The sequence below is a fragment of the Pristiophorus japonicus genome, chromosome 1 (genome assembly GCF_044704955.1).
Source record: "Pristiophorus japonicus isolate sPriJap1 chromosome 1, sPriJap1.hap1, whole genome shotgun sequence".
Lineage (NCBI taxonomy): Eukaryota > Metazoa > Chordata > Chondrichthyes > Pristiophoridae > Pristiophorus > Pristiophorus japonicus.
Window position 1 is genome coordinate 432315002 of NC_091977.1, and position 25994 is coordinate 432340995.

The window sequence follows — 25994 nt, forward strand, 5'->3', positions numbered from 1 at the left end:
GAGTTCTAAATTTCTCCCAGTCCCCGGATTCGCTGCTATTTCTGGCCAATTTGTATGCCACTTCCTTGGCTTTAATACTATCCCTGATTTCCCTTGATAGCCACGGTTGAGCCACCTTCCCTTTTTTATTTGTACGCCAGACAGGGATGTACAATTGTTGTAGTTCATCCATGCGGTCTCTAAATGTCTGCATTGCCCATCCACTGTCAACCCCTTAACTATCATTCGCCAATCTATCCTAGCCAATTCACGCCTCATACCTTCAAAGTTACCCTTCTTTAAGTTCTGGACCATGGTCTCTGAATTAACTGTTTCATTCTCCATCCGAATGTAGAATTCCACCATATTATGGTCACTCTTCCCCAAGGGGCCTCGCACAACGAGATTGCTAATTAATCCTCTCTCATTACACAACACCCAGTCTAAGATGGCCTCCCCCCTAGTTGGTTCCTTGACATATTGGTCGAGAAAACCATCCCTTATGCACTCCAGGAAATCCTCCTCCACCGTATTGTTTCCAGTTTGGTTAGCCCAATCTATATGCATATTAAAGTCACACATGATAACTGCTGCACCTTTATTGCATGCACCCCTAATTTCCTGTTTGATGCCCTCCCCAACATCACTTCTACTGTTTGGAGGTCTGTGCACAACTCCCACTTGCGTTTTCTGCCTTTTGGTATTCCGTAGCTCCACCCATACCGGTTCCACATCATCCAAGCTAATGACTTTCCTTACAATTGCATTAATTTCCTCTTTAACCAGCAACGCTACCCCAATTCCTTTTCCTTTCTGTCTATCCTTCCTAAATGTTGAATACCGTTGGATGTTGAGTTCCCAGCCTTGGTTACCCTGGAGCCATGTCTCCGTGATGCCAACCACAGCATATCCATTAACTGCTATCTGCACAGTTAATTCGTCCACCTTATTCCGAATACTCCCCGCATTGAGGCACAGAGCCTTCAGGCTTGCCCTTTTAACACACTTTGACCCTTTAGAATTTTGCTGCAAACTGGCCCTTTTTGTTTTTTGCCTTGGGTTTCTCTGCCCTCCACTTTTACTCATCTCCTTTCTGTCTTTTGCTTCTGTCTCCATTTTGTTGCCCTCCGTCTCCCTGCATTGGTTCCCATCCCCCTGCCATATTAGTTTAACTCCTCCCCAACAGCACTAGCAAACACTCCTCCTAGGACATTGGTTCCGGTCCTGCCTAGGTGCTGGTCCCACCTCCCCCAGAACCGGTTCCAATGCCCCAGGAATTTGAATCCCTCCCTGCTGCACCACTGCTCAAGCCACGTATTCATCTGAGCTATCCTGCGATTCCTACTCTGACTAGCACGTGGCACTGGTAGCAATCCCGAGATTACTACTTTTGAGGTCCTACTTTTTAATTTAGCTCCTCGCTCCCTTAATTTGTCTCGTAGGACCTCAGCCCATTTTTTACCTATATCGTTGGTACCAATGTGCACCACGACAAGTGGCTGTTCACCCTCCCTTTTCAGAATGCCCTGCACCCGCTCCGAGACATCCTTGACCCTTGCACCAGGGAGGCAACATACCATGCTGGAGTCTCGGTTGTGGCCGCAGAAACGCCTATCTATTCCCCTTACAATTGAATCCCCTATCACTATCGCTCTCCCACTCTTTTTCCTGTCCTCCTGTGCAGTAGAGCCAGCCACGGTGCCATGAACCTGGCCGCTGCTGCTCCCCCCTGATGAGTCATCCCCCCTCAACAGTACTCAAAGCGGTGTATCTGTTTTGCAGCGGGATGACCGCAGGGGATCCCTGCACTACCTTCCTTGCACTGCTCTTCCTGTTGGTCTTCCATTCCCTATCTGGCTGTGGACCCTTTACCTGCGGTAAGACCAACTCACTAAACGTGCTATTCACGTCATTCTCAGCATCGTGGATGCTCCAGAGTGAATCTACCTTCAGCTCCAATTCCGCAACGCAGTCCGTCAGGAGCTGGAGGCGGATACACTTCCCGCACACGTAGTCGTCGGGGACACCGGAGGCGTCCCTGATTTCCCACATAGTACAGGAGGAGCATAACACGTGTCCGAGCTTTCCTGTCGTGACTTAACCCTTAGATACACTTAAATTGGCAACAACAATGCTAAAAGTTACTCACTGATATAGAAGAGAAAAAAGAAAAACTACTTACCAACCACCAGCCAATCACTTACCCCCTTGGCTGTGACGTCACCTTTCTATTTCTTTCCACTTCTTTTTTGCTTTCTCCCTGTCGCTGCACCGGTAGGCCTCTCCACCCACCTCCTCGACGCTGCTCCCCGGACTCCCTGCTGTGCCTTTATAGGCCTCTCGCCGAAAGTGGGCGGGCGTTAATATTTACTCTCGCCGTAAAGCACATGGGGAAAGTAATGCTCATCAATAAGTCTCCTAAAAAAGTCCGTCAGTTTGGCTATCTGGGCGTTATCCGTAATTTCAGTGGCTAAATGGGTGTTAAATGGGTGTTAAGCAGGAAAACAAAGTAGAGGTTCTAGCCCATGGACTATGTACAGCAGGCTCCTCAAAGCAGGGAGTCCGGGGAGCAGCGTTCAGGAGGTGGGTGGAGCGGCCTAGGCAAAAAAGAAGTGGAAAGAAATAGAAAGGTGACGTCACAGCCAAGAGGGTAAGTGATTGGCTGGTGATTGGTAAATAGTTTTTCTTTTTACTGGAGAAGTATCACCAACGCTGCCTCCGCAAGATCCTGCAAATCCATTGGCAGGATAGGCACACCAACATCAGCGTTCTTGCTCAGGCCAACATCCCCAGCATTGAAGCACTGACCACCCTAGCTCCGTTGGGCAGGCCACGTCGTCCGCATGCCCGATACAAGACTCCCAAAACAAGCGCTCTACTCGGAGTTCTGACACGGCAGAGGAAACGCTTCAAGGACACCCTCAGAGCCTCCTTGATAAAGTGCAACATCCCCACCGGCACCTGGGAATCCATGACCCATGACCACACAAAGTGGAGAAAAAGCATCCAGGAATGCGCCGAACATCTCAAGTCTCTACGCTGAGAGCAAGCTGAAACCAAACGTAAACAGTGGAAAGAGCGCATGGCATCCCAAGCACCCCACCCACCCGTTCCTTCTACCACCATCTGCCCCACCTGTGACAGAGACTGTAGGTCCTGTATAGGACGCATCAGCCACATGAGAACTCATTTTTAGCGTGGAAGCAAGTCATCCTCGATTCCGAGGGACTGCCTAAGAAAGAGAGAAGCTCTGGAATTCCTTGCCTAAACCTCTCCGCCTCTCGACCTCTCTTTCCTCCTTCAAGACACTCCTTGAAACCTACCTGTTTGACCAAGCTTTTGGTCAGCTACCCTAATTTCTCCTTATGTGGCTTGGTGTCAAATCTTTGAGGGCCAAAATTGCCCCGCGCCCCATCAGGTAGCAGTAGCCTTCCCGACCCAGAACAATTATCGCCCGCCCCCGGCATGGAATTGCCCTATGCCCCCCTCAAACAAGGCGAAGCATTGTCTCAGGAGCTACATGGAGCATCCCATCAGTTAAAGGGGAGGGCCGCTGCGGACTGTGCAGGCCCTTTGGTGGCCACCACTGGACCACCAGGGACAATCTTGACCGGGCTAGCGGCCCGGCACCCAAACAGGAGTGCCGGGCTGCATGATGCCTTTGAGGGGGGTCCCGCTGACATCCACCCACACCAGCCTCATGTCCCACAGGCAATTTCCCCCGTAAGCTGAAAAGGGGTCGGTGCTGGGTGGTGAGGGGCCTGTGGCATGCCGATGACATCATTGCCGGGTGCGTGCCAGCCTGGGGCGCAAATTGCCCCCAAATTCTCGGGGGCAAATTCACCCCAGGCACAACCGCCACCCCCTAGCGACGCTAACGGTGTACAAAACAGGGAAAATTTGGCCCCTTTGTCTCATAATACTCCTGTGAAGTGCCTTTGGACGCTTCACTATGTTCAAGGCATTATATAAATACAAGTTGTTGTTGTTGTTGAATGGCTACAGCACAGAAAGAGGTCATTCGGCCTGTCGAGCTTGTGCCGGCTCTCCGCAAGCGCACTTCAGTTAAGCCCGCTCCCCTGCCCTTTCCCCATAGCCCTGCAAATTCTTTTCCTTCAGGTACTCTCCTTTTGAAAGCCACGATTGAGTCTGCCTCCACCACCTTTTCAGGCATTGCATTCCAGATTCTAACTACTCACTGCATAAAAAAGTTTTTCCTCATACTGCCTTTGGTTCTTTGGCCAATCACTTTAAATCTTTATCTGGTTCTCGACTCTTCTGCCAATGGGAACAGTTTATCTTTATCTACCCTGTGTAGACCCCCTCATGATTTTGAACACCTCTCTCAAATCTCTTCTCAACCTTCTCTGCTCTGAGGAGAACATCCCCAGCTTCTCTAGGCTATCCATGTCACTGAAGTCCCTCATCCCTGGAATCATTCTTGTAAGTCTTTTCTGCACCGTCTCCAAGGCCTTCACATCCTTCCTGAAGTGCAGTGCCCAGAATTGGACACAATCCAGTTGAAGCCGAGTCAATGTTTTATACAGGTTCATCATAACTTCCTTGCTTTTGTACTCTATGCTTCTATTTATGAAGCCCAGTATGTCATATGCTTTTATAACTGCATTCTCAACCTGTCCTGCCACCTTCAATGATTTGTGCACATATACCCCCAGGTTTCTCTGTTCCTGTACATCCCTTTAGGATTGTACCCTTTAGTTTATATTGCCTCTCCTCGTTCTTCTGACCAAAATGTATCACTTTGCACTTTTCTGCGTTAAATTTCAGCTGCCACATGTCCGCCCAATTCATCAGCCTGTCTATGTCTTCTTGAAGTCTATCACTATCCTCCTCATTGTTCACTATACTTCCAAGTTTTGTGTCATTTGCAAATTTTAAAATTACATAAGAACATAAGAACACAAGAAATAGGAGCAGGAGTTGGCCATTTGGCCCCTCGTGCATGCTCCACCATTCAATAAGATCATGGCTGATCTGATCATGGACTCAGCTGCACTTCCCTGCCCGCTCCCCATAATCCTTTACTCCCTTATTGCTCAAAAATCTGTCTATCTCCACCTTAAATATATTCAATGACCCAGCCTCCACAGCTCTCTGGGGCAGAGAATTCCATAGATTTACAGTCCTCTGAGAGAAGAAATTTCTCCTCATCTCAGTTTTAAATGGACGGCCCCTTATTCTGAGACTGTGTTCCCTAATTTTAGTTTCCCCTATGAGTGGAAATATCCTCTCTGCATCCACCTTGTCGAGCCTCCTCATTATCTTATAAGTTTCAATAAGAAATTGTGCCCTGTACTCCCAAGTCCAAGTCATTAATAAATATCAAGAAAAACAGTGGTCCTAGTACTGATCCCTGGGGAACGCCACTGTATACCTTCCTCCCATCCGAAAAACAACCTTTCACCATTACTCTCTGTTTCCTGTCACTTAGCCAATTTTGTATCTATATTGCCACTGTCCCTTTTATTCCATGGGCTTTTGCACACTTACCATTGGGCAGAGAGTGACATATGCAGATTTGTGTAAGATCAACTTCACCCTCTCAACAAGAGGAATGATGCTTCCCAGAAAAAGACAGAGAAAAAATCTAAATCTAAACAATTACTTCACTAAAATTACATGCATTGTTCTGTCAAGTGGTGACCTATTCTGGAATAATGCAATATTATTTAGAAAATTGTTATATTGTGTTTAGTGATTAAGTGAAGAAAACAGTATTTTCCCCTTTAGCCTGGGGATATTGACTCACACTAGAGTACATTTCCAAGGGCAAAAGCAAGCATCAGTGCCACACTTACGTGACCACTGTTCATATCTTGGCCTTTATTGCAAAGGGGATGGAGTATAAAAGCAGAGTCTTGCTACAGCTATGCAAGGTATTGGTGAGGCCAGACAGGAATACTGCGTGCAGCTTTGGTTTCCATATTTACGAAAGGATATACTTGCTTTGGAGACAGTTCAGAGAAGGTTCACTAGGTTGATTCCAGGGCTTATAAGAAAAGGTTGTGTAGGTTGGGCCTCTACTCATTGGAATTCATAATTCAGAAGAATGAGAGGTGATCTTTTCGAAACGTATAAGATTATGGGCCCAAGTTTCCACATGATTTGCGCCTGATTTTTAGGAGCAACTGGTGAAGAACAGACTATCTTAGAAATTGCAATTCTCCACATTTTTTTTTCTGCAGTTCGAGTCAGGTAGAACAGTTCTACTTTGGAACAGAATTTTTTCTTCAAAAGGGGGCGTGTCCGGCCACTGACGCCTGATTTCAAAGTTTCCACCGTGAAAACGTACTCCAAACTAAAGTAGAATGGAGCAAGTGAAGATTTTTGTAGAACTGAAAAAACCTGTTCTACACGTTAAAAAATCAGGCGCAGGTTACAAATGAGGCGTCCAGAACGAGGTGGGGGGGGGGAGGGAGGGGAAGGGAACTCATTAAATTCTACAATAAATCCTTATTTATACTTATACAAATATTATACAAATAAATCCAACCTGAATAAACATTTATAAGCAAAGAAAAGATTAAATAAACCATCTTCCTACCTGTGTGAAAGTGCTTCAGGCACGGAGAATTCTGCTGTCAGCCTGAGGCGCCCGTTCTTCCCGCGGGTGGGGGGAGGCGCCCGTTCTTTCCCGCAGGGGGGAGGCGCCCGTTCTGCCCGCGGGGGGGGGGAGGGGAGAGGTGGCGCCCGTTCTTTCCCGCGGGGGGGGAGGCGCCCGTTCTTCCCGCGGCGGGGAGGGGAGAGGAGGCGCCCGTTCTTTCCCGCGGGGGGGGCGGGGCACCCGTTCTTTCCCGCGGGGTTAGGGGGGGAGGGGAGAGGAGGCGCCCGTTCTTCCCGCGAAGGGGGGGGGGAGAGAGGAGGTGCCCGTTCTTTCCCGCGGGGGGGGGGAGGAGGCGCCCGTTCTACTCGCGGGGGGTGGGGACGGTGGGGGAAGAAGACAGTGAGAAGGCTGCAAGTGCTGATGTGCTGATGGCAATGTGCTTTTATTAAAAAAATGTTCAAAAATTAAACAGCTACAAAGAACTACAAAAATGGCCGAGTGCCAATGTTTTTTTCACACTGAGCATGTGCGAACGCTCCAACGCGCACGCGCAGCGTTGCCGGCAGGAAAAAAACTAATTTAAATAGTACCCGCCCCCTCCCACTTACAAAATCGGCGCGAGTGTAGGCTCCGCCCCCCTGGGCATCGCGCCAAACAGACAAGGAGCTGCAGGGCTCTCCAAAATCGCGAGTTTTTTTTCCGGCGCCGTTTTAGGCGTGAAAAACGGGCGCCCAGCTCGGAGGGGTGCCCGTTTTTTATTGTGTGGAAACTTGGGCCCTATATATTTATCCATCCAATATGACATTAAGAAATCAACTCATCACCCTCATGCATTCTCTTAGTGACTGTCTTGTGTGTGCATTTGCCTATCCTACTGATGTCACACAGTGCTACCTCAGTGGCTGTAGCAGGGCTGGTGGAAGTCTGCTGACTTTCAGTGGAGGACACTGCAAATGGCCTTGCTGGTCAACCTTGAGGAGCTGGTGGCTGAAAATGTCAAATCAAGTGATTCTTCTTCTTCTCCTTCTCCTCCTCCTTCATCTCCCTCTCCTTCCCCCTTTCTCCTTTTTCTATAAGGAAAGCACAAGCCTGGATTTGTGGTGAGGGGAGAGCGGGAGAGCAAGAGGTGCATGCCAGAAGGAGGATAACATATGGCGATACCAGCATCTTGTCTCCTTCCTGCTTTGCCACTGGCTAAGGGCTCAGCCATGCCCCTGCCAAGAATGGCCTCACAGTCTTCTCCAAGGGGGTGAGGTAAGGCTAGAATGGGAAATGTGCCTCGTGATTTGTATAGATTTGTTGATAGGCTAATGATTGGGGGTGGGGGAGACGTGCATTGAGCAGTGTGTGAGGCTCGTGGTGAAGTTGGTAGGAGATGACTTTTGAAGATACATTCACTGACCTTGACCCGTGGTCTGAGGTCATGAAATTTCTTTGGGCACTGGAGCTAGGTGATGGGGGCAACACTACCGCCAGTGACGGCCTCGGCCTTGTGGTCCCACATCATTCATTCTGGAGAGCCTGATAGCCCTGTGGGTAGAGGATCTCTCTTGCAGTGTTGACCCCCTGCACAAAGCTGTAGTGCTTCGTGCGAGACCCTGGGCTCCCCTTCTCTGATTTACGGAAGCAATGTTACCATTTTTTGAGGTTCGGAAGAGAATTCAGCTTTAAGTGCTGAAGACTCCCACTTGGCACTTCTTTTTAATGTATTTTTTTAAAAGGCAGTAAAGTCTGAAAACTGCCAGTTCGGAGGGGCGCCCGTTTTTTATCGTGTGGAAACTTGGGCCCTATGAGGGGGCTTGACAAGGTGGATGCAGAGAGGATGTTTCCACTGATAGGGGAGACTAGAACTAGAGGGCACGATCTTAGAATAAGGGGCCACCCATTTAAAACAGAGATGAGGAGAAATTTCTCTCCCAGAGGGTTGTAAATTTGTAGAATTCGCTGCCTCAGAGAGCTGCGGATGCTGGGACATTGAATAAATTTAAGACAGAAATAGATAGTTTCTTAAACGATAAGGGAATAAGGAGTTATGGGGAGCGGGTGGGGAAGTGGACCTGAGTCCATGATCAGATCAGCCATGATCTTATTGAATGGTGGAGCGGGTTTGAGGGGCCGTATGGGCTACTCCTGTTCCTATTTCTTATGTTCTTATATGTAAGCCTCTGCAGTGGATGTCAATGTGCTATTTGACAATAAGGGCCTTCAGAGTTTAGTCTGATCCTTTCTTCACATAACTACATATGCATGTCCAGTGGGGTCAATGACTAAGAATAAGATTGGATTTATATAGCGTCTTTCACGACCTCAGGACGTCCCAAAGTGCTTCACATTTTAAGTGTATTCATTGTTGTTATGTGGGGAAACACAGTAGCTAATTTTTGCACAGCAAGGTCCCACTAAGAGCAATAAGATTAATAACCAGATAATCTGTTTTAGTGATGTTGGTTGAGCGATAACTATTGACCAGGACATCAGGAAAACTTCCCTGCTGTTCTTCGAACAGTGCCATGGGATCTGTTGCATTCATCTGAGAAGGCTTTAAAGTCTCATTCAAAATATGGCACCTCCTGTCGTGAAGCACTCCCTCAGTATTGCTCTGAACGGTCAGTCTAGATTATGTGCTCAAGTGTCTGGAGGGGTGTTTGAACCCACAAACTCCTGACTTAGTTAGGAGGTTGTGGGTTCAAACACTGAGATGAGGCTGAGGCTGGCACCAAAGGAACTGGAATGCTGAATGTTTTCAACTTCTTACATGGTAATGCTGAGGCTATTTATTACTCGCTCTTTGCCACCTTGGATTAAATCAACTGAGTCAGCACAGAACAGTGGTTGAATTTCCTAGTCTGTAGCGCTGAGTACTATACCACACAGCACAATTACCCACTGAGCCATCAGGGGAGCTCAGAACAATAACTTTCTAAACCTTTTATGCATAGACAGCATAAACAGGTTAATGGACAGGTTATATCTGCGTTCCTCACTCCCCTAGCTGTGTGAAGCATTACTTGCAGATTAATCACTAATCACTCAGACCTCTTCAGTTTGTTCCTGATGCTACTTTCCAGGCTAATGAACTGTCTGGAAAAATACCATTTCAGAGATACTAAATGAACAAATGTTTTTGGTTTTGATATTGATTAAAAACCGTTGATTTCTTTTTTACAATTTGTAAAATGTTGTCAGTTATATTGCTGTAAGTGTATTGTACCATTTCATCTTTTAGCAAAACAAAATGCAGAAACTTCATCAAAGCAGCAGTTTTTTGAAAATCACAACATAAAAAGCTAAATTTGACTACTGAACCAAATCACACTGCAGTAATATCAGGCTCACAGTGTATTATTCCCCAGGCTCACGTCACAGCTCTTGCTTTTAGTTCCAGGCTATCTTTTCCTGCCTTCCACCCTAAATGTGAGCACCAGCCTACTTGTCGTTCAGTCTGATGCCTTTCAGAATTGAAATTCCCTTTTATTTGCTCCAATAAGAATCAAACATATATTTTTAAATGAAAATGTGTCAGCAGTAAAAATAGATATTTATTCCTCTTTATTTCTTTCCCTCTTTAACTCCCCTCACATCATTGTCATTCAAACTGGAGAGCTCTACCCAATGATGTTCAGAAGCTGCTTTTACATGCTATAGAGAAAATACCCATACATTAGAAAGGTTGAATTTTTAGCCCTAATATGTACAAAAAGGTTTTGAGTCATAATGAACCTAGTGGCTCTGAATTCTATCATATTTAAGTAATTTGGACATGAACATGGATAGAGTACCAACATTTTATGACAATACCAAATTATTGGGGTTGGCAAACTGTGAGGAAGAATGTGGAAGACTGAAGGTAAATGTAGATGGATTAGGGGAATGGGTAAATATGTGTCATTTCCTGAAAAACTGCTGGAGTATATAATGAGAATTGGACTCTATGGCTCAGAAGTCACTGTCGGTGTAAAGCATTATACTGGTTTTGTTACTGCCCAGCAATGCCGAGAGTCCGTCAATTTTACAATTTCCACCCAGTTTCCGCCTGGCCAAAAATTCCTGTAAGGGTTGAGGGTACCATGCACTATTGCACCTAAGCTGTGTGTTAGGCTTCTTGTGTTCAATAAGCCATCGATAATTTCTGCTTAAGGTATCAGACCACCAAGTTCAAGCTTGGGCACATTGCACATGCAATGTGATTTTACTGGCTGTATGAAACAAGCATTGCAGGAAGGTGCTTGTCTGTCAGCATTCTAAAAATCTGCAGTAAGCTGAATTTATGCTGCTAAAATGTCCGCTATGAAAGGGATCGCTTTCAGTTCTCCCCAGCACCTGACTTAGTGGAGGAGGCGAGCAGAAGGAGTCGGCTGCCAGAAATGTCAGATGGGACCAAAAAAGACACAAAAAAGATCAAAGAAGACACGAAAAACCTCACGGAAATAGTGGAGTACCAGGGATCTAGCTAAAATGAGGAACTGCAAGAAATCAGTATTGGTAAAACATAGTACCGGAGAAATTAATGGGACTGAAAGCTGATAAATCCCCTGGACCTAATGGCCTACATACTAAGGTTGGTTGTCACCTTCCAAAATTCCATACATTCTAGAATGGTTCAAGCAGATTGGATGGCAGCTAATGTAACCCTGCTATTTAAGAAAGGAGGGAGAGAGAAAATGGGGAACTACAGACCAGATAGCCTGACATCAGTAGTAGGGGAAATGCTCGAATCTATTATTAAAGGACGTAGTAACAGGGCACTTAGAAAATAATAATAGGATTGGGTAGAGTCAACACGGATTTATGAAAGAGAAATCATGTTTGACAAATCTATTAGAGTTCTTTGAGGTTGTAGCTAGTAGAATAGATAAGAGGGAACCAGCGGATGTGGTGTATTTCGATTTTCAGAAGGCATTCGATAAGGTGCCACAATAAGAGATTATTGAACAAAATTAGGGCTCATGGGATTAGGGATAATATACTAGCATGTATTGAGGATTGGTAAACGGAAAGAAAACAGAGAGTAGGAATAAACGGGTCATTTTCGGGTTGGCAGGCAGTAACTAGTGGAATGCCGCAAGGATCGGTGCTTGGGCTTCAGCTATTCACAATCTATATCAATGATTTGGATGAGGGGATCAAATGTAATATATCCAAGTTTGCTGATGATACAAAGCTAGGTGGGGAATGTAAGCTGTGAGAAGAATGCAAAGAGACGTCAAGGGGGTATAGACAGGCTAAGTGAGTGGGCAAAAACATTGCAAATGCAATATAATGTGGAGAAATGTAAAGTTATCCATTTTGGTAGGAAAAATAGAAAAGCAGAGTATTTTTTAAATGGTGAGAAGTTGGGAAATGTTGGTGTTCAGAGGGACCTGTGTATCCTTTTACATGAATCAATGAAAGTTAACATGTAGGTACAGCAAGCAATTAAGAAAGCAAATGGTATGTTGGCCTTTATTACAAGAGGATTTGAGTATAAGAGTAAAGATGTTTTACTGCAATTATATAGGGCCCTGGTGAGATCACACCTGGAATATTGTGTACAATTTTGGGGGCTGAAATTGTCCCTTTGGCTAAGAGCCGTGACCACCTCAAAGAGGCAGCCATAGGTCAGTAATGACTCTCCGCCTAGTCAGTACGGAATAAGGATCAATTTTTAAATTGCCCTACCTGGGTTTTGCAGCAATAATTGCTGCTACACCGGCCGAGCTCCCGCCCGGTCGGGCACGCGCAGACTCCGCTCCGACCGGCGGTGACCTCCTTTCCGCCCCGCGTGGGAAATTGCCCCGCGGGAATTTGCCCTGCGGGAGTGGATTGGACGGCATTCGCTGCCCCCGACTGTTTTCCCCGGTGAGAAGCTGTGTGTGGCTGGGCGGCGTGTCCGACCTTAAAGGGGAGGGCGCACTGCCGCGGATGCCATTTTATTTTATTTGTCAGACGACTGCCAGGTCGGCCCGACAGTGGTGCCCATGGGTTCGGCCGGTCCGCCAACAGGCAGCCTGGCAGCCCCCTTGGGTGCCGGCTGAAACACTCCCTGGTGGCCCCTAACTAGACCTCATGCAGAGTTCGCAGTGGCCTTCCCCTTTATCTCAGATAGCTGGACCGTTACACACTGGTAATTCCTTACCATGAAAGGGTTAAATACAACTTAACATCGATCAACGTAAACTTTAACTGGCACCAAGGTTATGGGCACCATTGATGTCTGAGCTGCACACACACAGCAGTGTGTCAGCGTTGTCACTCACATCAGCGCTCTTTCAGTCAAATCTTTCTGATATTAGCTCCTCATGTAAGAATGGGATTTAACAAATGCCAGTCACACCGCTGGCGTTCATCCCGGTTAGTTCCACTTTTTGTGGGCGGATTGTTGAGCGAGCGATATTGTGGGCAATATGTGTGCGAGGTGGTGAAATTGAAAATGGGCGATCTCCATGGCCGCTAGTTTGGATAAACCTGCTCTTTACGACAAAAAACAGTCGCCGGGCGTTAATATTGAATCTCGGCATTAATTCCGTGTGGAAAGTAACGCTGGGCGATATTATGGGCGTTAAATTCGCCCATTCTGCTGATTCCGCCCAAAAATGTGGGTGGGTGGTGATATTTTTTCTCGGCGTTAAGCCCATTGGGAAAATAACGCTCGGCGATAAGTCTCCTAAAAAAGCCCATCAGTTTCCATTTTGTGCCAGAATGGGCAATACCTGGGCGTTATATGTCATTTCAGCGGTAAAATGGGCGTTAAGTGGCCGTTAAGCGGGCATAAAAAGTGGAGGCTCTAGCCCATGGGGATAGTGCGGGAAAGTGGAGTTGAGGTAGATGATCAGCCATGATCTCATTGAATGGCTGAGCATGCTCCAGGGGCTGAATGGCTTACTCTTGTTCTTAATTCTTATGTTCTTATATACTTCATAGATCTGCTTCTATGTTACCTATCACATCTATAGGCTCAGGCACTGCTATCTGGCCGTGTTTAACAGGGAGACAGTTACAAGAGCTGTGCTAACTGCATCAGGAAGGCCTGCACACAACCTCTTCAATAGGGATGATACCGGCAGTGATCTTCAAGGTGACCGCAACATTCAATTTTTATAATTTCAGTTCCAAGACTAGGCAGACATTCTTTTTCCATCTTCAGGTCGTTCAAAGCGCTTTCCAACCAACAGATTATTTTGAAATTCAGTCACAGTGGTAACGCAGGCAAATGTGGTAGCCAACTTGCACACAGCAATGTCCCACAAACAGCAAATGAACAATTGACTAGATAACACAAAAGCAAAATACTGCGGATGCTGGAAATCTGAAATAAAAACAGAAAATGCTGGATATACTCAGCAGGTCAGGCAACATCTAAGGAGAGAGAAACAAAGTTAATGTTTCAGGTCGATGACCTTTCGTCAGAATTGGAAAAAGTTAGAGAGAGTATAGGATTTAAGCAAGTGCAAGGGCAGGGAAAATGAGGAGGGAAGGAAAGAACAAAAGGGAAGTTTTATGATAGTGCGAAAGGCAGGAGAGATTAAAAGACAAAAGGGATAGTGCAAGTCAAAAGGAGATGGTAATGGAACAAAGTAAAGAAACAAAAGATGGATCTAGGAGAGATAAATGGGAATATCAGAATCATCAGCAACAGCTGCAATCTGACAAAATGTGGGCAGAGGTTATGTTCTGAAATTGTTGAACTCAATGTAGAGTCCAGAAGGCTGCAAAGTGCCTGATTGAAAGGCGAGGTGCTGTTCCTTGAGCTTTCGTTGAGCATACAGTCATCAATGTACTGGAAACAGAAATCAGAACATAAGAACATAAGAAATAGAAGCTGGAGTAGCCATTTAGCCCTTCGAGCCTGCTCCGCCATTCAACAAGGTCATGGCTGATCTTCTACCTCAGCTCCACCTATCCACACTATCCCCATATCCCTTAATTCCTTTTGTTCCCAAAACTTTATCGACCTCTGTCTTGAATATACTCAATGACTGAGCATCCATAGCTCTCTTGGGTAGAAAATTCCAAAGATTCACAACCCTTTGAGTGAAGAAATTTCTCCTCATCTCAGTCCTAAATGCCACCCCCTTATTTTGAGACAGTGACCTAGTGTTCCACATTCGCCATCCAGGGGAAATATTGTCTCAGCATTAACCCTGTCAAGCCCCTTAAGAATTTTATATGTTTCAATTAGATCACCTCTCATTCTTCTAAAATTTAGGGAATATAGGCCTTGTCTATTCAATCTCTCTCATAGAACAATACCCTCATCCCAGGAACCAGACTAGTGAACCTTCATTGCACTCCCCTAAGGCAAGTATGTCTTTCCTTAGTAAGGAGACCAGAATTGTACACAGTACTCCAGATGTGGCCAGGTGTCACCAATGCCCTGTATAATTGTAGTAAGACTTACTCTTATACTCTAATCCCTTTGTAACAAAAGTTAACATACCATTTGCTTTCCTAATTGCATGCTGCAAATGCATGTTAAATTTCTGAGATTCATGTACAAGGACACCCAGGTCCCTCTGAATGAAAACATTTCCCAGTCGCTCGGCATTCAAAAAATATTCCAATTTTTGTTTTTCTTACCAAAGTGGAAAACTTCACACTTTCCCACATTGTATTCCATTTGCCATGTTCTTGCCCACTCACTCAGTCTATGGGCTCAATTTTGCCCGAACCCATTTTCTGGCATATTGCCAGAGTTACGCTGGGTTATTGGGTCCAGAAATGCGGCAGAAAAACATGTCCAAACGTTCCCCGATCTTTATATTGCAATCCGGAGCCACGTAGCTTGGCCAGTCGCCTCGGGGGGTGGAGCCTGCTGTCTGCGCCGAAAAACGCAGCCAGGCCTTCTGCGCATGCGCGGGGAATTAAACTTACATTTCTGACATCGCTGCAATGGATGCGCATGCGCAATACAGTTCCGAGTTGGCAATCGGCCATTGCACAGGAGGGCAGGAAAAAGAGTGGGAGAGCGATAGTGATAGGGGATTCAATTGTAAGGGGAATAGGCGTTTCTGCGGCAGCAACCGAGACTCTAGGATGGTATGTTGCCTCCCTGGTGCAAGGGTCAAGGATGTCTCGGAGCGGGTGCAGGACATTCTGAAAAGGGAGGGTGAACAGCCAGTTGTCGTGGTGCACATTGGTACCAACAATATAGGTAAAAAAAAAGAGATGAGGTCCTACGAGACGGATTTAAGGAGCTTGGAACTAAATTAAAACGTAGGACCTCAAAAGTAGTAATCTCAGGATTGCTACCAGTGCCACGTGCTAGTCAGAGTAGGAATCGCAGGATAGCTCAGATGAATACGTGGCTTGAGCAGTGGTGCAGTAGGAAGGGATTCAAATTCCTGGGGCATTGGAACCGGTTCTAGGGGAGGTGGGACCAGTACAAACCAGAAGGTCTGCACCTGGGCAGGACCGGAACCAATGTCCTAGGGGGAGTGTTTGCTAGTGCTGTTGGGGAGGAGTTAAACTAATATGGCAGGGGGATGGGATCCAATGCAGGGAGACAGAGGGAAACAAAAAGGAGACAAAAGCAAAAGACAGAAAGGAGATGAGTAAAAGTGGAGGGCAGAGAAACCCAAGGCAAAAAACAAAAAGGGCCACCGAATATAAAGGGGCTGCAGGAGGGGTCAAAACTAAAAATCATGGTTTAAAAACTAGGATTAAAACACTCTACCTAAACGCACACAGCATTCGAAATAAAGTAAATGAGTTGACGGCACAAATCATTACAAATGGGTATGATTTGGTGGCCATTACAGAAACATGGTTGCAGGGTGGCCAAGACTGGGAATTAAACATACAGGGGTATCTGACAATTTGGAAAGATAGACAAGAAGGGAAAGGAGGTGGGGTAGCTCTGGTAATAAAGGATGATATCAGGGCAGTTGTGAGAGATGATATTGGCTCTAATGAACAAAATGTTGAATCATTGTGGGTGGAGATTAGAGATAGTAAGGTGAATAAGTCACTGGTGGGCATAGTTTATAGGTCCCCAAATAATAACTTCACGGTAGGGCGGACAATAATCAAGGGAATAATGGAGGCATGTGAAAAAGGAACGGCAGTCGTCATGGGGGATTTTAACCTACATATCGATTGGTCAAATCAAATCGCATGGGGTAGCCTGGAGGAGGAATTCATAGAATGCATACGGGATTGTTTCTTAGAACAGTTTGTTACAGAACCTACAAGGGAGCAAACTATCTTAGATCTGGTCCTGTGTAATGAGACAGGAAAAATAAACAATCTCCTAGTAAAAGATCCTCTCGGAATGAGTGATCACATTCTGGTTGAATTTGTGATACAGATTGAGGGTGAGGAAGTTGTGTCAGAAACGAGCATACTATGCTTAAACAAAGGGGACTACAGTGGGATGAGGGCAGAGTTGGCTAAAGTAGACTGGAAACACAGACTAAACAGTGGCACAATTGAGGAACAGTGGAGGACTTTTAAGGAGCTCTTTCATAGTGCGCAACAAAAATATATTCCAGCGAAAAAGAAGGGCGGTAAGAGAAGGGATAACCAGCCGTGGATAACCAAGGAAATAAAGGAGAGTATCAAATTAAAGATCAATGCATATAAGGTGGCCAAGGTTAGTGGGAAACTAGAAGATTGGGAAAATTTTAAACAACAGCAAAGAATGACTAAAAAAGCAATAAAGGAAAGATAGATTATGAAGGTAAACTTGCGTAAAACATAAAAACAGATAGTAAAAGCTTTTACAGATATATAAAACGGAAAAGAGTGACTAAAGTAAATATTGGTCCCTTAGAAGATGAGAAGGGGGATTTAATAATGGGAAATGTGGAAATGGCTGAGACCTTAAACAATTATTTTGCTTCGGTCTTCACAGTGGAAGACACAAAAACCATGCCAAAAATTGCAGGTCACAGGAATGTGGGAAGGGAGGACCTTGAGATAATCACTATCACTAGGGGGGTAGTGCTGGACAGGCTAATGGGACTCAAGGTAGACAAGTCCCCTGGTGCTGATGAAATGCATCCCAGGGTATTAAAAGAGATGGCGGAAGTTATAGTAGATGCATTCGTTATAATCTACCAAAATTCTCTGGACTCTGGGGAGGTACCAGCGGATTGGAAAGCAGCTAATGTAACGCCTCTGTTTAAAAAAGGGGGCAGACAAAAGACAGGTAACTATACGCCGGTTAGTTTAACATCTGTAGTGGGGAAAATGCTTGAAACTATCATTAAGGAAGAAATAGCGGGACATCTCGATAGGAATAGTGCAATCAAGCAGGCGCAGCATGGATTCATGAAGGGGAAATCATGTTTAACTAATTTACTGGAATTCTTTGAGGATATAACGAGCATGGTGGATAGAGGTGTACCGATGGATGTGGTGTATTTAGATTTCCAAAAGGCATTCGATAAGGTGCCACACAGAAGGTTACTGCAGAAGATAGAGGTATGTGGAGTCAGAGGAAATGCATGGATAGAGAATTGGCTGGTGAACAGAAAGCAGAGTCGGGATAAATGGGTTCTTTTCGGGTTGGAAATCGGTGGTTAGTGGTGTGCCACAGGGATTGGTGCTGGGACCACAACTGTTTGCAATATACATAGATGACCTGGAAGAGGGGACAGAGTGTAGTGTAACAAAATTTGCAGATGACACAAAGATTAGTGGGAAAGCGGGTTGTGTAGAGGACACAGAGAGGATGCAAAGAGATTTGGATAGGTTAAGCGAATGGGCTAAGGTTTGGCAGATGGAATACAGATGGAAAGTGCGAGGTCATCCACCTTGGGAAAAAACACAGTAAAAGGGAATATTATTTGAATGGGGAGAAATTACAACATGCTGAGGTGCAGAGGGACCTGGGGGTCCTTGTGCATGAATCCCAAAAAGTTTGTTTGCCGGTGCAGCAGGTAATCAGGAAGGCGAATGGAATGTTGGCCTTCATTGCGAGAGGGATGGAGTACAAAAGCAGGGAGGTCCTTCTGCAACTGTATAAGTTATTGGTGAGGCCGCACCTGGAGTACTGTGTGCAGTTTTGGTCACCTTACTTAAGGAAGGATATACTGGCTTTGGAGGGGGTACAGAGACGATTCACTAGGCTGATTCCGGAGATGAGGGGGTTACCTTATGATGATAGATTGAGTAGACTGGGTCTTTACTCGTTGGAGTTCAAAAGGATGAGGGGTGATCTTATGGAAACATTTAAAATAATGAAAGGGATAGACAAGATAGAGGCAGAGAGGTTGTTTCCACTGGTAGGGGAGACTGGAACTAGGGGGCACAGCCTCAAAATACGGGGGAGCCAATTTAAAACCGAGTTGAGAAGGAATTTCTTCTCCCAGAGGGTTGTGAATCTGTGGAATTCTCTGCCCAAGGAAGCAGTTGAGGCTAGCTCATTGAATGTATTCAAGTCACAGATAGATAGATTTTTAACCAATAAGGGAATTAAGGGTTACAGGGAGCGGGCGGGTAAGTGGAGCTGAGTCCACGGCCAGATCAGCCATGATCTTGTTGAATGGCGGAGCAGGCTCGAGGGGCTAGATGGCCTATTCCTGTTCCTAATTCTTATGTTCTTATGCTTAAAGAGCCAGTTGTGTGTGTGACAGAAGGAGTGCTGTGTGTGTGTTAGAGCATTGACAAATCGCAGCTGCATGCAGAAGGAGTGCTGTATGTGTCTGAGAGCATTTGAAAAAGTGCTGTTTGTGTCTGAGAGCATTGGAAAAATCGCAGCTGCAGCAGTACAAGATGCAACGCGGTACAAGGACCAAGAATTTCTTGCTGGAAGAAGTGGAGACACTAGTTACTGTGATTGAGAACAGATGGCAAGAGCTGGATACCAGCAGAGGTCACATAAAAGTTCCACCAAAAGAAATGAAGAAACGCTGGAACCAAGTTGCAGAAGATTACTGCGCAGTGGTGAACACCAAGAGATCTGGATGCCAGTGTAAAAAGAAATGGTAAGACCTTGGTCAAGTCGTTCGTTTAAGTAATATTTTCATTTGTTCAATGCAATTGTCAATGTGACCAGCTGTACGTGACCACCCAGCAGAAAGACACCCTCTCAAAAAAGTTGCATTTTCATCTTTGCAGAGGAAAGTGGCACACAACAAAAGGGAAAGAACTCAAACAGGAGGAGGCCCAGCAAATCTGCACTCACTGACACCCTTGAAAGAGAGTGTCGCTGCTTTGATGGGTCGGTCTTAGACGAAAGGGGATGAGAGATGGGTGCAGCCTTTCTTTGCTGCTGTTGTTGTTGATGTTATTATTATTGTTACTGTTGTAACTGTTCTCAAATTAAAAGTTTTTTGTAAGTTATGTAAATTTACAACTTTATAAGTGATCTTAAAGTTTTTAAGTGATCTTAAAGAGTGATATTAAAGTAAAGTTTGACACAAGAATAATTTTATTAAAGTTAAGTTAAGTACAAAAGAACTTTGTTAAACTTTTGAATAAAATATATTTTACATTAAAACTGAATCATGTTCCATTAACACAACACAACATTACAGAACAGCTCCAAACAATAAACATGTCCATGTGGAATACTTGTCGTTGAGCCTTCAGGCATCAGTAACGCATTCATGGATGAGCTGCTGGCACAACAAGGCTCGAGCAATCGTTACTCCATTTCTGCACGATGGCCCGCCTTCCTCCGCCGTCGTGCTCCGGCCTCAGGCATTTGCATATCTTCCTCATCCTCGTTGTCCTCCTCCGGCTCGTCACCTGCACCTTCCATATCATTATCATCAGCCACTCTCACCGCAGGTGGGTCTTCTATTACCAGGTGCTGCTGCCTCATGATGGCTAAGTTATGCAGCTTGCAGCATACAACAGTGAACTGACCTATAGTCTCAGGGGAGTACAGCAAATAGCCTCCAGAATGGTCCAGGCATTGGAAACGCTGTTTCAATATGCCAATGGTCCTCTCAATGATGCTGCGCGTCGCAATGTGCAACATGTTGTATTGACGGTCAGCTTCCATCCGGGTTACGCGTAGGGGCGTCATGAGCCAGGTGGCAAGGCTGTACCCTTTGTCTCCCAATAGCCAGCTCTACCCTTCTGGCTGCTGCTGAAACATGGCAGATATTACGCTGTCGCGTAGGATGAATGCATCATGGGTGCTGCCAGGGTATCTTGCATCGTCTGACATGATGCAATTCATGTCATCACACACGAGCTGCACATTAGTGGAGTGGAAGCCTTTTCTATTCCTGTACATCTCAGAATCCTGAAAAAGTGCTCGCAAGGCGATGTGGGTACAATAAATGCAGCCCCTATACCTTTGGGATGCCAGCAATCATTGAGAAGCCCACAGCCCTGTCATGGATTGCTTGGGCGGTCATGGGGAACTTGATGAAGTCATTCCTCTGCACATACAGTGCAGCTGTGACCTGGCGAATGGAGACATGTGTTGCATGCTGAGAGATGGCGCACACATCCCCAGTTGTAGCTTGAAACAATCCGGAGGCATAGAATGAAAGTGTAGCTGTAACCTTCAGTTCAACTGACAAAGCAGTCTTCCTGATACTTCTCGGCTGCAGGTCTGGTCTCACCAACTCACAGGTCTCATAGACAACTTCTTTGCAGAAACGCAGCCTTCTGACGCAGTTTGCATCACTCAGTTGCAGGTACGAACGCCTGTCTCGATATACCCGAGGTGGGTAAGGCCTTCTGCTCAGCATCCTATGGGCTCTGATGTTCCTGATGTGATGAGCTCTAATCAATTGTCTCCTACATAGCACCATGATGCAGAACGCTCGCACAAGGTATGGCATTGTCAGTATTGCCCCCATACTTAAAGTTAAACTTTCAAAGAAGCTCAAAGCGGCAGGAAACCAGGCAGTACAGGTACGCAGTTCTCTCTCTATCCAAGGTCTGTATGGATGGACCACACCCAAAGGTCTTGTGTCCTCTCCTCTCTCCCCTCCCCACCCCTTGAGTCTTGTGACCTCTCTCTCCCTCCCCCTCCCCAGACACCAAGCCTTCTGATCGGCTATCTCCGACCCTCTCTGGTCCCTGAGTGAGTGCCTTCCTGGTTCGCTCCGCTTCCCGTCCCTAGCCCAGGCCAAAGGGCTTTCCGGTCCATCTGCTCCCTCCCTCGCTGACCCTCTCCTGGCCCCGAGTGAGTGCCTTCCCGGTCCACTCCGCTTCCCGCCCCTAGCCCAGGCCGAAGGGCTTCCCGGTCCATCTGCTCCCTCCCCCGCTGACCCTCTCCTGGCCCCGAGTGAGTGCCTTCCCGGTCCACTCCGCTTCCCGCCCCTAGCCCAGGCCAAATGGCCTCCGATTTACTTACCTGCGCCGATTTCTTTAACTCTCCGCAAGGGTTTACTCGAGAGGCCACATGCGCTGGCCTATGCAGAAATGGAGTAACTATCAGCTTGCCAAAGTTCACTAAATGGCCAGAATTGGCGTAGATGGCTGGTTCCACTCCCTTTGGATGAAAAATAAACTTATCTAAAAGAATGGTAACTAAATGAGTTACACTGGTGCAAATTAATTGGGGAAACTGTGGATTTTTAAGTTAGGCCAGAAAAAGCAGCCTGCTCCAAATAAACAGCGCAAATCACTGGGGAAAATTGAGCCCTATATCTCTCTGCAGCCTCTTTGTGTCCTCCTCACAGCTTACTTTCCCACCTAACTTTGTATCATCAGCAAACTTGGATATGTTACACCCAGTCCCTTCATCTAAGTCATTAATATAGATTGTAAATAGCTGAGGCCCCAGTACTGATCCTTGCAGCATTACAGCAAGGATACCCCACTAGTTACAGCTCAACTCAACTCAAAAAAGTCCTGTTTATTCCTACTCTATGTTTTCTCTCCATTAACCAATCTTTAATCCATGCCAATATATTACCCCCAATCCCATGAATCCTAATTTTGTACAATAACCTTTTGTGTGACTCCTTATCGAATGTTTTTTGAAAATCTAAATACACTACATCCGCTGGTTCCCCCTTATCCCTACAAGTTACATCTTCAAAAAACTCTAACAGATTTGTCAAACACGATTTCCCTTTCATAAAACCAGGTTGACTCTGCCTAATCATATTACGATTTTCTAAGTGCCCTGTTACCACGTCCCTAATAATAGATTCTAGCATTTTGCCTACGACTGATGTTAGGCTAACTAACGTATGGTTCCCTGTTTTTTCTCTTCCTCCTTTCTTAAATAGCGGGGTTATGTTTGCTACCTTCCAATCCTTGAGATCTGTTCTAGAATCTAGGGAATTTTGGAAGATTACATCTATTATCTGTGCAGCTACCTCTTTTAAAACCCTAGGTGCAAGTCATCAGGTCCAGGGGATTTATCGCCACTTAGTCCCATTAATTTCTCCAGTATTGTGGAAGAGAAATTTGGGAGTGCCCCATTTGGGGTACTAACTTTTAAAAGTTGAAAAAATTAGTGCCACGCGCTAATGTTTTTCAATTTTGTTAAAATTTGGTGTTTACACTTCAGGGAGGAAGTGGAGCGCTAAATCAAGCGTTCCACTTCCTTCCTGAAAGCGCAACAGGCAGGCAGGTGGGCCGTGCAGCGCTGTTGCATTGGAAGACTCCTTCCCTCCCTTAAAGGCTGCAGGCTCTGCAAGGGAAAAACTTACCTGGTCCTCGACGGCAGCCGCGATCCAACTTGATCAGCCCCATGCACTATAGCAGAGTGCTGGGCTGATCGATCGGGATAAAAGAAATTGGAGTTCGAGCAATCAGAAATTGGAAAAAATCGAGTTAGAACATTTCAGAATTTTTTTACTTACCTCAGCCACCTCGCCTTTAAGAAGCGCCCAGCCTCCCGACTAACGTCTCCTGCAGCTTCCGATGTTTCCACCCGGCGATGCTGCAGGGTGGGGAGGGACCGAAGTTCGGGTCTGGGGCACTAACGTGTGATTTCTGGGTGAAGGAGATCAGGTCGCAATGTCCTACCACCGCCGCAAACCTTCAGCCAAATTTAGTGGGAGTCGATTATCTCGCTGCACCTGATCGGTGAGTGTTAGTGCCCTGTTATCGGCCCCCGGAGGCAATAACGTGAGACGCTAAGGAGGCCAATTTCTAGGCCTATGTCTTTACTCATACTGATTCCTTTATGTTCCTCATTCTCTATAGACCCTTGGTTCCCCATTATTTACGGAATGTTTTTTGTGTCTTCTACCGTGAAGATAGATACAAAGGATTTGTTCATTGTCTTTGCCATGTCCTTATTGCTCATTCTAATTTCTCCTGGCTCTGCTTCTAATGAGCCCACATTTAATTTCACTAATCTCTTCCTATTTACATGCCTATAGAAATGTTTACAATCTGTTTTTATGTTTCTTGCTAATTTACTCTCATATTCTTTTTTTCTCTTTCCTTGTCAATTCCTTGTTCCTCCTTTGCTGAATTCTAAAATCTTTCCAATACTCAGGCTTACTATTCTTTTTGGCAACATATTGGGTTCAAGCTTTGGCTCGAATTGCTCCTATTTTTTTTGAGCACCTAGTTTAGAATGGAGCATTTTACTCATTGCAATTCTCGACATTCAGTTTGCTCCAATTCTAGAGGGTTAGAATAGTTTCGTTTTAGAACAGTTTTTTTTTCAAAAGAGGGCGTTACCAGCCACTTACGCCTATTTTGCAAGTTTAGGCAGTGAAAACTTACTCCAAACTAACTTATAATGGAGTAAGTGTCGATTTTTGTACGCTGAGAAAAACCTTGCCTACACTTTATAAATTAGGCATAGGGAACGAGAGATGGGGGGGGAAAGGGAAGTTTACAAGCCTTAAACATTTCACTTTTACAAATAAAGAGCCATCATCAATAATAAATGATAAATAAATCAATAAATCAATAAATTAACCAATAAATCAATCAAAAATAAATAAATTAAATTAAAAAAAATAAAAAGTAAATCAATAAATAAAAAATTAAAAGTTTTTACTCACCAGAAGCCCTCCAACAGCGAGCTGGGATGGGGCCATCCCCAGGAGATGCCGGGTGGGCGGGCCCCGCCGCCGACCAGGACTTTGGGAGGGCCCGCTGTCGACCAGGACTTCGGGCGGGGCCCACCACCGACCGGGATTTCAGATGCGGCCCGGCGCCGACCAGGACTTTGGGCGGGGCCTGCCACCGACCTGGACTTCGGGCGGGGCTCGCCACCGCCCCTGAGGACTTTGGGCGGGGCCCGCCCCCAGCAGACGACAGACCGCCGCCCAAGACCAGGCGGGCCCCGCCGCCGACGAGGACGCCACTTTGGGTGGGGTGAGCCCCCAGGAGATGCTGGGCGGGCCGCCGTGGAAGTAGTAAGTACTATCAGGCCACTCGGCCCTGGATGGGGCGACGTCCCTTCGGCCAAGGATAGGGTCATTGCCCAGAGACAGGACGCGCTGGGAGGGCCAGGAGCTATTGCGCACGCGTGCAGCTTCCACTGCCCATGCGCGCAGCTGCCGCCACTGTTTTTGGCGCAGGGCTGTAGCTCCGCCCCCAGCAGCTCTTGCTGCGCCGCGCTGAGCTGGAAATGGCCCTACAGATATCGGAGAATCGCGAGGTAAGTATTTGCCGCTTTTTCAGTTCTACAAATTATGCGGGCCTCTCCGATATGTGCCATTCTAGCGGGGTTCTGAAGCCTGTTCCTTTGATCTGATACTATCTTTAACTTCTCTTGTTAGCCACGGTTGGACCACTTTTCCTGTGAAATTTCTGTGCTTTAAAGGAATGTATATTTGTTGTAAATTATGTATTAATTCTTTAAATGCTAGCCATTACTTTTCTACTGTCACACCTTTTAATGTAGTTTCCCAATCTACCTTAGCCAACTCACCCCTCATACCTACGTAGTTTGCTTATTTAGATTTACGACCCTAGTTTCGGACTTTAGTAAATAGCTTTCAAACACAATATAAAATTCTATCATATTATGGTCACTCTTCCCTAAAGATCCCTTTACTACAAGGTTATTAATGATCCCTTTCTCATTGCACAATACTGGATCTAAAATAGCCTGTCCCCTAGTTGTTTCCTCAACATACTGATCTCGAAAACTATCTTGTATACATTCCATGAATTCGTCCTCCACACTATTTAGTTTGCCCAGTCTATATGTAGATTAAAGTCCCCCATGATTATCGTATTACCCTTGTTACATGCATCTCTAATTTCTTAATTTATACTCTGCCCTACATTATAACTCTGTCCTACATGTGGGAGAGGACCTGAGTAGGAGTAGCTCAAAAAATGTTCCACAAATCCCACAAAAAGGCAGTCATAGCTAGGATCCATGCAGGTTCCCATAGCAACACCTTTTATTTGGAGGAAGTGAGTGGCATCAAAGAAGAAGTTGTTTAATGTGAAAACAATTTCAGCCAGGCGGAGGAGCGTGGTGGAGGATGGGGACTGTTTGGGCCTCTGTTCAAGGAAGAAGCGGAGTGCCCTCAGGCCATCCTGGTGGGGGAATAGAGGTGTAGAGGGATTGGACATCCATGGTGAAAAGGAGACAGGAAACTGGAAACTGTTAAAGTGGTGGAGGGTG

General features: G+C 45.9%; 1 protein-coding gene across 6 annotated transcripts in view; it reads left to right on the forward strand.

The window, feature by feature from the left end:
• LOC139275532 (coiled-coil domain-containing protein 178) overlaps nt 1-25994 on the forward strand; it is an 846828-nt gene that overhangs the window by 696795 nt on the left and 124039 nt on the right. The window contains exon 21 of one of the 6 annotated variants that reach the window (XM_070892728.1): nt 7622-7776. The exons of the other annotated variants lie outside the window; for them this stretch is intronic. Within the exon in view, the coding sequence (XP_070748829.1) occupies nt 7622-7648 (27 nt within the window). The 3' untranslated portion in view covers nt 7649-7776. Of the gene's footprint in view, nt 1-7621; nt 7777-25994 lie in introns of those variants that run through there. 6 annotated transcript variants of the gene reach the window in all.